Source organism: Sapajus apella, unplaced genomic scaffold, assembly GCF_009761245.1.
Source record: "Sapajus apella isolate SASKATOON/1434 unplaced genomic scaffold, GSC_monkey_1.0 scaffold6, whole genome shotgun sequence".
In the NCBI taxonomy this organism is placed as follows: domain Eukaryota; kingdom Metazoa; phylum Chordata; class Mammalia; order Primates; family Cebidae; genus Sapajus; species Sapajus apella.
The window spans coordinates 20,477,734-20,492,143 of record NW_022436946.1 but is presented as its reverse complement, the minus strand read 5'-3'; the positions used below and the strand labels follow the sequence as shown (position 1 = coordinate 20,492,143).

Sequence of the window (14,410 nt, the reverse complement as noted above, 5' to 3'; positions counted from 1 at the left end):
GAAAAAAAAAAAAAAAAAAAAAAAAAAAAAAAAAAAAAAAAAAAAAAAAGAATAAGCATGCTCCTCTGTTGGCTGTGCAAATGAGGGTGGCATAGGCCCTCAGAGTGGAAGTAAATTATGTCATTACAAAGACTGAACTTTTACCAAGCAGGTCATGTTTAAAGATTTACACTCTTCAAAGAATAAACTGTTCAAGAGCATTAGGTTCAAACTTAAAAATTGGTAAAATTCAGTGGCTTTCAAATCTTTCTGCAAAAGAAACCTGAGAAACCTGCTAAAAATTCACATTGAGAGCTCTAGAAACTCAGATGTAACTTGTCTAGGATGAAGCCCAACTAATTGCTTTTTAAATTATCTAGAGTGGATCCTGAAGCATGGCAAGGTTAGTGGACCAATGAGATAAGGGCCTGAAGACACACTCTCTGGAACAGGGAAGAGAAGATCAGGTCTGGCTTGTATTCAAGCCATGAGGAAGGACATGGTATGACAGCAGCGCTCCTCACCACCCATGGAACAGATCATCTGGTTCTCCTCCTTTCTCTCCTTGCCCTGTGGGTCTGGAACTGGACACTCAGGGCTGTCTGGGCCCTCACGCTAGGTTCCACCTGCTACGCTGCATCTGATCCACTTTTTTTCCAACCAGGGTGTAGGTTTATCTTTTAAATTAAATAATTTAATAATTATTATTTTTGTTTTTAATCTAGTACATACACAATCAACCATGGGTCTAAAGAAGGTCCCTGTTTCTGTGAAAGCCAAATTGAATGTTTCAGGAGACTTGATTTAAAGAAAAAAATCTAGTTAGATATTGCTCTCAGATTGATTCTCAAGTATCTGTGTTCCATTTTAAAGAAACAGGAACTAGATTTCCTAGTATACACAGACTTTTGTGTGAGGTTAATCAACAAATTCATCATTAAAGAATGAGAGCATGACTGGTAGGAAGAATGGCAAAGGCTGGTATCTACTAAGTCAAAGTAGGAAGCAGAGAGGAAGTGGACAGACTTTGCAGAAACTGTGAGACACTGCAGGGGACAGAGACATCTGAGATCTTCCAACTGCCCCCAGGACATAATCCCCGCCAAACCCGTCACTCTCAGACTGTACACTAGTGCTTGCCAGATCTATGATGCTCTGAGATCCTCCAGCCAGTGTGGAGAACGGTTAAGGGACTGCCTTTGGAGTGAGACCACAGACTTAGAATTCCAGCTCTACCACCTGTGAAAAATGTGTGACCTTGCAAATCTCCATTTTCTTACCCGTGAAACAGACGTAACAATAGCACGTACTTCAGAGTGCTGTTCTGAGGGAAGTTTACTCTGGTTTATTGAAGCCTGGATATTACCAATGAGCCTCTCTCTCATTTCATCACCATCTGTTAGCTGCACAGATTCATCCTTTCTCCCAACTTATAAACACTGAGGGAAGGTACTTTAAAATGTATGTTTATATCTCCCCTTCCAATTATGGTACTAAAAGTATTTAATATGTTTTTGTTCTGTTTAAGGCCCTGTGCTAAAACAGAAACATATTAAATATTTCTAGTACCATATATTAAAATTGGAGAGGCTTTGGCAGAAAGCTTGACTGAAGCCCCCAAATGTTAGAATGAGGAGATTAAGACCAAGACAGAGTATTCATAAACTAAAATGACAATGACCTGGATGTCCCTCTGTTTTTTTTTTTTTGTTTGTTTTTTTTTTTTTTTTTTGAGATGGTGTTTTGCTCTTGATGCTGGGGCGAGAGTGCAATGGTGCGATCTGGGCTCACCGCGACCTCCACCACCCAGGTTCAAGCGATTCTCCTGCTTCAGCCTCCCAAGTAGCTGGGATTATAGGCATGCGCCACCACACCTGGCCAATTTTTTGTTTCTTTAGTGGAAACAGGGTTTCTCCATGTTGGTCAGGTCTCAAACTTCTGACCTCAGGTGATCTGCCCTCCTTGGCCTCCCAAAGTACTGGATTACAGGCGTAAGCCATCTCACCCGGCCACTGCCCCTCTGTTTTTAAACATTTAGTTTCTTTCAATAAATGAAAATGAGGTCTATAGAGGAGGCATAAAAACATGACTTTAGCTAAAAGAAAGAATTCAAAGGGCAAAACCTGAAAATTCAATTATACTTGTTAGAATCTCTAAAATTTAAGAGAAGACACTGCAAAGTGTTTTGGAAGGGGCATACTCTAATATAGTGAGAGGGATGCTACCAGCTTTCGGACAACCCTCCCTGCCCCGTCAACCCCAAAATATAGATGAAGGGCCTGTTGTCCCTAATGAGGAAGGTATGTTCTCCCCCTGAGACTTCAGCACTCAAAGGCCTGGCTGTCCTCTTTTAATTCTTTATATATTTTTGCTTTTAAATTTGAGCATTTAAAAATTCATTATATTTTATAGAAAAAGTTGTGTCTTTATTTTAAAATGCCACTGCATCCTAATTAGCAATTTTCCTTACAGTCTACAAACAGTAATGAGCCTCCAATCAACAGATCCTGGAAAGAATATTGAGGGGTCTCACTTGGCAATCCCATCTTAGGCCCGGTGAAGGAATGCTCAGCAATCCTGCTTGCATTAGGCTCCATCTGAACACAAACCACATCAAATGAACTAAACTCATTCCAACAGTCTAATGGCTAAGTCTGCTGTTCTCTTCTGCTGGGAAGACAATATTTTTAAGCATTTCATACTACCCCACAATTAAAAAAAAAAGCAGCAGCGAAGGGCAGAGAGAGAGCAAGTGAGTTATGGCATGGAATAATTAACACAAAACAGGCCTCTACCTTTCTTGGCTCAGAAACCTGGCAAGTACATCACTGGCTCTTAGTTCTTCAGTTAGCTGTATTGCCATGGAAACTTTCGAAAGATGGGGAGCTTGTACTCGAATCACTCCCTGAGGAACGTCAGCCTGCAAAGCAATAATGACACTGGAACAAAGCTGGCAGCAGCTGGAACGTGTAACTCTACAATGCATTATATAGTAAGTGTGCTTAACTCCTATGCATTTTACTTCACTACATAAAAACCTTAACTACTGTATAATGTAATTTGCTAAATTACATCAAACCTCAAATATCCTCTTAATGGTGATAGGGGAACTTTATAATGCCTGTGCAGTAATGCTTAATTATTTTTAAAGATGTAAAGAATGACAGCAATAACCATTACTGCCATATTAAGTGCTGATTTCTGAGTATTATCTACTAGAGGGTACTTTTTCATGTAGCAATTTATGAAATTGAATCAGAAAGAAGTCACTCGGTGTGCTATTGCAGTATGTGCATTTTAAAACTCTTCCTGGACATTCGCAAAATTTCACAAAAAATTTTTGTCTCCGAATGTTTTATAAAAAAGAAACACACTTATTGATTTATATTATGTCTGTTCCCCATTTGGTTAGTGAGCTCATATTTTTAGCTATACACTTTGAACTTACAATGACCACTTCTAAATATTTTGCCCATGGATGAGAAAAACATTTTATGGATTCGAGGATACCAGTGAAAGTTTATGAGGTTTGTAATACCAAAATGTCAGCTATAGCATTAGAAATATTAGGCTTAATTCCTAAATGGTTTTGCTAAAATAAATACTATTATTTCTAACCATTGTGACTTAGGACAAACAGCACACACAAAAATCATGTTTAAAAGATAATGCTTTAAATAATACAAATACCCTGTTCAATTGAACCAAAATATATTGAGCATCTACTGAGTACCAGATATCGTGCTAGGTTTACTTACCTAATAATAAATAAAACACAAGTCATTTTTTGCATAATATTATTTTGTGCCCATGGTATCATGTCTTTTTTTTTTTAATTTACATGGTCTTGTTTTTTAAGAAATAAACATCTCAGGAGTTTGAGGCTAGCCTGGCCAACATTTTATCTACTAAACATACAAAAATCAGCTGGGTGTGGTTGCGCCCATCTGTAATCCCAGCTACTAAGGAGGCTTAGTTAGAAGAATTGCTTAAACACTGGAGGTGAAGGCTGCAGTGAGCTGAAACCGTGCCACCACACTCCAGCCTGGGAGACAGAGTGAGACTCCAACTCAAAAATAAATAAATAAATAAATAACATAAATAAACATTAAGCAGAGATATACAACAGATGCCATTAATTTATTTCTAAGTTCAACAAAAATAATATACCTTTAGAATCAGGCTCTATAAAAATGTAGGTGCCCTAAAAGATTTAATATTGTTCCTCAGTAATATCAGAGATTTAGTGTTGGAATAACAAGGGAACGAAGCAACGCTATATAAGACTGTACAGTGAGCCTGAAATTGTGTAAGGCCATGGACTGCAAACAACAGCTAGACCTGCAAAAGTATCACAAAGGACCTGACCACCAACCTCAGAAATCCTGCTGCAGAGTGGGTGGTGCCCCACCTGCTTCCTTCCTCTGACCAATCAGTGAAGGGCCACAGAGACACTACTCCAAACCTGAACAAAGATAGACAAAGCTTTTCAGGACCTCACACTCATGATTTTGCTGGATGAACCTTGGTCATAGCATCCTCATCTAACTTGTCTTGCAGGGTGTATTATGCTCAATTCAATCCCTGAAGGACAACCTAATTCCAACCTTCCAATTCCAAGCCCCCAATTCCCACCTGTACCCAAACACCTCAATTCCTGCTTCATCTTTCTGTCCAGCCTAAATCCTTGGCTTGGTTTTTTGACTTCTTGATATTTTAGTCTAGTCTATGACCTTGATCTCATCCCTAGGATACAATAATTCCCCTTTGTCCTTGATTCTGTGACAGGCTTTATTTTCATTTGTAACACTTTGGAAAATGTGCTGCTTCTTGCAATGGATGGGGCATTTCAGGTGGTATAAAACAGATATTAAATCAATGGTGTAACATACAACTTGGGGACTCCATGAACTTCTCCCTTGGGTTTAAACTCTAGGTTATTTTCCACTATGGCCATTTAACCTGTTAGCATGGCTTGACTTATCTGTCGCCTCATAGGAGGTAGAAAATAATAAATGGCATAGATACCTTGAACATTAGACTGAAAATTGTAACAGCAACATCTGAAGCATTGAGACTGTACTCACAAAACCCCAATCCACCTTGTCTACTCGGTAAGCACAACAATATTGGTATTCTGGAGTCTGTAAGTTTATCATTACTATTATTACTATTGTTTTGTAGAGGTAGCTGAATGACAGGCTAGGGTTTTCAGATAGCCATGTGCTTTATATTGAGTTTAAAAGCTAGGTGATCCTGGTTAAATCACAGTGTCACACATATACAGGTTCTGTTTTACAGAAGTATCAGGCACAGAAATTGTTCCCACAATCTCCTCTTACCCAGCCCTAGAATATCAAAAAGGCAGCCAAACCTACACTGACACTTAAAGTGAAGATGATTGGATTAAGTTTTTATATAGAGAGAGTCCACAACAAATGAGTTGCAAAACAAAAAAGATTCAGAAAATATATTCCCATAGAGTTCAGGGATATGGCAATCTTAGCTCCTTGCCCTTTTCCCCACTTTTTTCTTGTACCATCTTCTACTGTTTGGATTTTTTTTAAAAAGGTCCATCAGCACTCCAAGCTTTCCTATCTTTGTGTATGTTCTACTCCCCCTCCCACATATCTCTCTGCTAACCATTTTTCAAGGCTCAGCTCAAACACCTCAACATCCATGGAAACTTCCATGCTCCACAGGGTCAAAAAAAAAAAAAAAAAAAGCCTCTTCATTCCATTGACTCTCCTTTATAAGGGCCCTACTATATGACACCTGTATTTTGGTTGTATGCCATGTATCTGACTCATATCTGTAGCCACCCATCAATATTTATTGATTAAATGAATCATTCAAAAAAACTTATTTTTACTAACAATGATAACATAAACAAAGTAAAATTTCTCTAGTATAAAAGAAAGCATGCCAAGGGGTATTTATTTCCTTAATGGAAAAAAAAAAATCTTAGAAACACTGTCTAAAAGAAACAAGTTAAGGTGACTCTATCTACCACATGGTATTCCCTCCACTACCAAGAAAAAACAGGAAGGGAAGGGAAGCAGAGAAAAGGAATTAAGTATGCTACAAGAGATAATTCAGTCACTTACTTCTGTAGAGAGCCAAAGAGGAAAGCCAGAGTTGCCAACATTAGCATGCACCTGCTTGAGGATGTAGTCTATTTTCCCCTCCAACACATCTCAGGAAGAGCTAAATGTATTAGTCTCTTCTCATGCTGCTATGAAGAAATATCCAAGACTGGGTAATTTATAAAGAAGAGGTCTAATTGATTCACAGTTCTGTATGGCTAGGGAGGCCTCAGGAAACTTATGGTCATGGCAGAAGGCATATCTTCACAGGGCGGCAGGAGAGAGAAATGTCAAGCAAAGGGGGGAAGTTCCTTATAAAACCATCGGATCTCATGAGAACTCACTATCACAACAACAGCAGCATGGGGGTTGCCACCCTCATGATTCAATTACTCCCCGACAGGTGCCTCCCACAACACATGGGGATTATGGGAACTACAATTCAAGATGAGATTTGGGTGGGGACCCAGCCAAACCATATCATTCCATCCCCAGCTCCTCCCAAATCTCATGTCCTCACATTCCAAAAATACAATCATGCCTTTCCAACAGTCCCCCAAAGTCTTAACTCATTCCAACATTTACCCAAAAGTCCAAGACCAAGGCCTCATCTGAGACAAGGCAAGTCTCTCCAGCCTATGAGCCTGCAAAATCAAAGCAAGTTAGTTACTTCCCAGAAACAATGGGGGTACAGGCATTGGGCAAATGCTGCCATCCCAAATGGGAGAAATTTGCCAAAACGGGGGGTGGCTACAGGCCCCATGCAAGTCCGAAACCCAACAGAGAAGTCATCTTTTTTTTCTTTTTTGCAATGGAGTCTCACTTTGTCACCCAGGCTGCAGTGTAGCAGTACGATCTCAGCTCACTACAGCCTCCACCTCCTGGGTTTAAGCGATTCTCCTGCCTCAGGCTCCCAAGTAGCTGGGATTACAGGTCAATGCCACCATGTCCAGCTAATTTTTATACTTTTAGTAGAGAAGGGGTTTCACCATGTTGGCCACTGGTCTCAAACTCCTGACCTCAAGGGATCCACCTGCCTCAGCCTCCCAGAGTGCTGGGATTACAGACATGAGCCACTGCGCCTGGCCTAACCAAATCTTAAAGTTCTAAAATGATCTTCTTTGACTCCATGTCTCACAACCAGGTCATGCTGATACAAGAGGTGGGCTCCCACAGCCTTGGGTAGCTCTGTACCTGTGGCTTTGCAGGGTACAGTCCCCCTCCTGGCTGCTTCCACAGGCTGGTGTTGACTGTCTGCAGCCTTTCCAGGCACACAGTGCCAGGTGTCAGTGGATCTACCACTCTAGGGTCTGAAGGACAATGGCCCTCTTCTCATAGCTCCACTAGGCAGTGTCCCCGTAGGGACTCCAACCCAACATCTCCCTTCTGCACTGCCTTGGCAGCAGTTCTCCACGAGGGTTCTGCCCCTGCAGCAAACTTTTGCCTGGACGTCCAGGCATTTCCATACATCCTCTGAAATCTAGGTGGAGGTTCCCAAATGTGAATTCTTGACTTCTGGGTACCCACAGACTCAACACCACATGTAAGCTCCCAAGGCTTGGGGCTTGCACCTTCTGAAGTTATGGCCTAAGCTGTACCTTGGCCCCCTTTAGCCATGGCTAGAGCTGAAGCAGCTGGGATGCAGGGCTCCATGTCCCCAAGGCTGTGTAGAGCAGGGGGGCCCTGGGCCTGGGCCAGGAAACCAGTTTTCCCTCCCAGGCCTCCAGGACTGTGATGGGAAGGACTGCCTTGAAGATCTCTGACATGCCTTAGAGACATTTTTCCCACTGTCTTGGTGATTAACATTTGGCTCCTCATTCCTTCTCCAAATTTCTGCAGTGGGATTGAACTCCTCCCAAGAAAATGAGTTCTTCTTTACTATAGCACTGTCAGGCTGCAAATTTTCTAAACTTTTATGCTCTGCTTCCCCTTGAATGCTTTGCCGCTTAGAAATTTCTTCCACCAGATACCCTAAATCATCTCTCTCAAGTTCAAAGTTCCACAGATCCCCAGGGCCGGGGCAAACTGCCACCAGTTTCTTTGCTAAAGCATAGCAAGAATCACCCTTATTCTGGTTGCCAACAAGTTCCTCATCTCCATCTGTGACCACCTCAGCCTGGACTTCATTGTCCATATCACTATCAGCATTTTGGTCAAAGCCATTCAACAAATCTCTAAGAAGTTCCAAACTTTCCCACATCTTCCTGTCTTCTGAACCCTCTAAGTCTCTAGGAAGTTCCAAACTCTTTCACATTGTCTTGTCTTCTTCTGAGCCCTCCAAACTGTTCTGACCTCTGCCTGTTACCCAGTTACAAACTCACTTCCACATTTTCAGGTATCTTTATAGCACTACTCCACTCTACCAGTACCAACATCTGTATTAGTCAGGGTTCTCTAAAGGGACAGAACCAATAGCATAGATGTATATATGACGGGGAGTTTATTAAGGAGTACTGACTTACACAATCCCAAAGTGAAATCCCACAATAGGATCTGCAAGCTGAGGACCAAGGAAGCCAGTCCAAGTACCAAAACCTCAAATGTAGGGAAGCTGACAGTGTAGCCTTCAGTCTGTGGCAGAAAGCCAGAGAGTACCTGGCAAACCACTGGTATAAATCTAAGAGTCCAAACATTGAAGAACTTGGAGTCCAATATTCAAGAGCAGGAAGCATCTAGCACAGGAGAAACACAAAAAGCCAGAAGACTCAGCAAGTCTGCTCTTTCCACTTTCTTCTGCCTGCTTTTATTCTAGCCATTATGGCAGCTGATTAGATAGTGACCACCAAGATAGAGGGTGGGTCTGCCTTTCCCAGTCCACTGACCCAAATATTAATCTCCTTTGGCAATCCCCTCACAAACATGCCCAGGAACAATACTTTACGTCTTTCAATCCAATCAAGTTAACACTCAATATTGACCATCACACGAAGAAGACTTCTAATAATATGACCATAAGCCCATGCTTTTTAAATGAGCTCAAGTACCATAGCTCTGGGGGGTATGCCCATTCTTCCTTAAGAAATGAGGCATTGAGTTCAGGGTGGTATCAGGACTTGCACAGAAAGCACCAAATCTGACACAGGAATCTAGGATCTTTCCGATAGTCAAGAGTTTTAATAGAAGAGTCCCAAGGTACTAGCTTCTGGGGGCAATTGGGAGTTTTCACATATATGCGTAATGTTAGGTAATTGATGTATTATGGGGTACACAGGCTAGTTTTTGCCAAGATGGAAACCGGCATGAGTACTCTCCCACAGATTCTGTCTGCCTATGAAATAAAACATTTCCCACATCCCTTTCTCTCAATGATCAGGAGATGAGGCTAAGTCACCTTTGGCTCGGCAAGAACCCTTCCCAAACTATAAGCTGTAATCATTTTGACTCATTTCACATAGAGCTGGAATATCAATGTACTTGAAAAGCATTCCATTAAACCAACAATGGTACATGGTTTTCATTAAACCTTCCTAGGCTGACATTCCCTGACCACTAGAGAACCTGTATTCTATATCAGGGAGAGAGAGAAAGTGTGTGTGGTTTGTGTGTCTATGGGATATGAACGTTTCTCAGCTTCTTCATTTCTGTAGTAATTCATCCCATCCAAATTCTTACAACAATACAGAGACTGACAGTTTGATTCAACAAGGATCTACAAAGCTCTTTATCTCTGTAGCAGAAATGGGTTTAACCAGTATATGTAATGGTAAAGCTGAAGAGTTAAACTTGTTTCTGGGAAGTTTTTGCTGGATACCTTGACAAGGAAGGCCAAATGATATTTACGAAAACAATAAACAATAAATCATGCCAAAGCTGTCATTTAAATGGTGTATGGCAACCACTATTACGTATTAGAATCACGCTGTATTGAATACTGAAGCTATTAGTATACTAATTGCATTGAGTTGCCAGGCTTTGAAAAGACACAACATGCTTGATCATTAAGCCAAACAGTCTGTTCTTAACCTGAGCCGTAATAATAACGGAATCTGTACACAGTATGATCTTTGTAACCTTTCTATTTCACATGTTTTAATCTAAAGTTGGGACTCTGTCCCCTGAATTTTTTTTCCATTGGGATAGGGATGAGTGCACTTGTGAACTGTAATTATGTGATGTATTGCAGGACTGGAAGAGAGCAGTATTTGGCTAATACACCATCAAAGAAAAGTCACAAGGGATTTCACAACTTCAAGACTGTTAATTTCTTATGCATGCAAAGATTATTGTAATAGAGAAAATGATCTCATATGGGAAAATGATCTCATATGGTCTTCACATGTTTTACATATTGAACTAAAGTTTGTATTTCTAAATCTAATTTTATTATTATCTGGTTAAATAGCAATTTTAGAATTTTTGTAAGGTATAAACACTGCATTGCTCATTCTTTTGCACTCTAGAGATTAGAAATTTAATGTCAGGCTGTAGAAGGGACATTAATTTCTTTTTCTTTTTCATTAAAAGCTAATTTAAATGTAAAGCTGACATTTTTTAATGCTACAGAAATCCTTCTTTATCTTCAAAAGGGCAAACTGGAAATATAGCCTTTTCAAAAAGAAGGTTAGATATAACACATATTTTAGAAAATTAAACAGGGACATTTTAGCAAGGTATCTTAAACTAAAATGGCATATTCATCACCCTAGTCTGAACTGACAGTACTGGGAAGTGGTGATATAAAAGGAATTCTCTACTATCTTGAACTATGTGCTAATTATAATTGGATCTTTGTTATCCAAATGCCTTAAACTTTTATCCAACTCATAGATTCAGAGGATTTTCAAAAAGGGTTTAAAATAACTTCCATAGTTAATAAGCATTTAATTTCCAATGAAATAAGTGCTAATATTTTTTCTTTTAATATGGTATTTTTATGCACTATTAAAAATCAGGGAATGTCATAAAAAGAAATAAGATTTTGTGCTTGATCTTGTAATTTGATTTTCCACTTGGGTTCCCAAGTAAATCCAGACACTGTTTCCAGACCTAAAACAGATGCTGGAAACAATACCTGCGACAATGTTTGCAGTGAGAACTGTTCGGTGAAATCAGAGATGCAATTCTAAACAGAATTGTGCATAAAGGCACGCAATCCTGGCCACAAAGAACTCAGCATCTACACCACACTGCTGCCAATGCCAGGGTTCTTCCCATGGCAGCAACACATTTCTTTTTCATATCTATAGCCCTACACTTTAAAATGTGACAAGATTATTCTGGAACTTTCGGCAAGTCATGTAAGCCCTCTGAAACTTGAGTTCCTCTCTGGTGAATTGAGGGTGTGACACTAGGATGTGCCTAGTCAACACTGAGATTAACCATATGGAGAAAACCCTTTGTGACCTTGACCTACGAGGTCAGATGTGGTGAGCAGAATGCCATTTTTCACAGAATCCCACAGAACCACTCCGCGCCCTCACACTCTCATAAATGAACCTCCTTTGAGAGGTGAGCTTGAATGGCAGAAGTTAAGATCATACAACCCTAAGTCACAACAACCCTGAGGCCTGGATGATTCAGCCATTCATAACCAATTGCTCATCAAAGCTGCTCCCCACATTCTTAGTAGGCAGAAATGCAATCTGAGGTAGTTACAAGATATCGGGGATTTCCTTAAAAATTCTAAAAGGAAAAAATATGTGGGAGACAGGATGCAACAAGATCAGAAAAATGTGTTTGATTGTTGATAATAAAGGTTTTGGGGGGCTCATGTACTATTCTTTCTACTCTTGTGGGTGTTAAAGTTTCATGATAAAATTAAATATACGTGTGCATGCACACACACAAACACACCAATAGGAAGACAGAATTACCCTCCCAGATTTTAGGTAATACATACACCCAAATCCTGCCCTGGGAGATTCTGATTCAGTGGGTCTAGAGAGTCACCCAATCATGGTTTGCTTTTTGTTTTGTTCGAAAATAATTTTACCAGGCCAGGTGCAGTGGCTTACACCTGCAATCCCACGTGTGAGAGGCTGAGGAGGAAAAGATCACTTGAGGCCAGTGTTCAAGGCCAGCCTGCACAACATAGCAAGATCCTGTCTCTACAAAAAAGTTTAAAAACTAACTAGGCGTGCTGGTGCATGCCTGTAGTCCCATCTACTCATGAGGTTGAGGTGAGAGAATCCCTTGAGCCTGCAGCTGTGAGGTTGCAATGAGCCATGAATGCACCATTGCACTTCAGCCTGGGTGCCAAAGCAAACCCTTATCTCTAAAAAAAAACTTTAAAAAAATTAAATATCACAGATGTCTCTATTGTGAACTGCTGGTTAAACACCATTAACCAGGCTCTACCCTATCATTTTATAAAAGAAACTAAAGCCCACAGAGATCAAATGACTTGTCACACTCACTCATGGCAGAGCTAGGGCTATATCCTCAGGCCACGTGACTTCTGGGGTGTGTGTGTAGGAGTGTGTGTGTAGGTATGTGTGTTATCAATCCCAACAAGTTAAAGGCTATCCGAAAACGATTGTTATTAATGGTCTATAATTTTCTTATTTTTCCTCCAACTGTTTCTTCCCAGTATAATTTATAGATAAGACATATTAGTGTTAAAAACATCCACATTTGGACCAGTTTGTATGCTGTAGTCACTAAAAACATTTGCCTTATGAGATAAATTGAATACATCTGGATCAAAGTATTATCTAGTCAAGTATGTCTTAATAATATGAATGCTTGATTATATACTTAGCTTTAATGGCATACAAAATTTTTTTTAAGAGGGGTGTCACTGTGTTACCCATGCTAGCGTCTAACTCTGGGCTCAAGTGATCCTCCTGTTCAGCCTCACAAGTAGCTGCCGCTACAGGTGCATGCCACTGCATCAAGTCAGGGCCCACTTAAAAATATTACTTTGATGAATTTTTATCATCTATAATCTCTTTCACTCTCCAATCCCTGGCAATCTAGCTTCTTCCATAAATTATCATTGACAATGCTTTGGAGAAAGTCATAATTAACCTTCAAATTCAAAAACCTTTGTCCAGTGTTAACCTTCCTCAGCCTCTCTAAGGCATTTGGCACTACTAACCAAACTTCTACTTACTGTACTCTTCCTGCCTGGGCTTCGGAGAAACTATACATCCTTCAACTTTCTCTTACCTCCTATTATTTCCTAGCCTCCTTTAGCAGCTCTTCTTCAATGGCCCATACTTAAATATTGGAATCCCTAGAGATATCTTTCTGTCTTTCTTACTGCAAACATCCACCTTGTGTAATATGAACCACTCTATGGCTTCAATGACAGTCTCTAGGCTAATCTCAAAGGTGTGCCTCCCATGAAGGATGCTCCTTGAAATTCAGACCCATATAGCCGACTCTCACACACGCATGTTAACCCAAAGTGTCAGAAATTGACTTTTAAGTCTGTCCTCCTTTTGCTTGATGCTAAAGTCACCCACGGCCAAAATTTGGCAAGTCATTCTAGATTCCCTTCTTCTTCCACATCCTTCACATCCAATCAGTATCCACATCGTGCAGGGTTCCTGTTGGCTCACATTCTAAACTTCTTTCCATTCTGAACTGGGCCCTGGCTCTAGCCTAGGACCATTTCAAGAACTACATATAAAACACATTTTATAACAGCAGTAATCCATGTGCATTGTATTACTACCCATAGGCTCAGGGTTTTGGCACGTATCCTTCTTAGAGTATTTCTGTGATCTATGAAGAAACAGAGGGTAAAGGTGAAGAGTCCGTGGATTTAAAGTCATATATGATTTGGTTTCAAATTCTAGCTGTATCACTTCCTATCTAGATAACCTTAGTATTAAAGTCATAGTTGTTATTATCCCCTAAAAATATAGCACTATACCATTCACTGATTTGTAACTTCTTTTTTCCCATAGTAACATATTACGAATCTCTTCAATGTGAAGATACACAACTGTACATTTTCACGGTATTTCACTGTATAGATACGCCATAACATATTTAACTAGCCACCTCTATTCTTGAATTATCTCTAATTTTGATCAGTGTAAGAAAATGGCAATGAACGTAACTATAAATATTTGCATGCTTATGCTATTACTCTCTTTGGAGGAATTTCTGAGTCCAGTGAAGTGCATGGTTTTCAGGACTTTGCCACGTGCCATGTTCTCTGGAAGGATTCTACCAATTTATATACCCCCATCAATAAGGAAGTTACCTACCATCTCCTACCTACCCTCCAGTCTTACACTCCCTCAATCTCTCCCTCACCTTTCAGCAATTCCCTGTCATGCACGGAATAGAAACTTTGCTCGCTCGCGCTTGTCTCTCTCTCTCTCTCTCTCTCTCTCTCACTGCCTGTTCCTGCTTCCCCTCTACCCCTGTCTCTCTATGCACCTGAGTGG

General features: G+C 40.3%; 1 protein-coding gene across 4 annotated transcripts in view; it reads right to left on the bottom strand.

Annotated features, from left to right (window-relative positions):
* Positions 1–14,410, bottom strand: part of ARHGAP18 (Rho GTPase activating protein 18) — a 193,357-nt gene that overhangs the window by 3,838 nt on the left and 175,109 nt on the right. For 3 of the 4 annotated variants that reach the window (XM_032274817.1, XM_032274816.1, XM_032274818.1), the window contains one exon: positions 2,775–2,899. In XM_032274817.1, the coding sequence (XP_032130708.1) occupies positions 2,775–2,899 (125 nt within the window). Of the gene's footprint in view, positions 1–2,774; positions 2,900–4,354; positions 4,445–14,410 lie in introns of those variants that run through there. The other variant, XR_004267801.1, reaches the window with a different exon arrangement.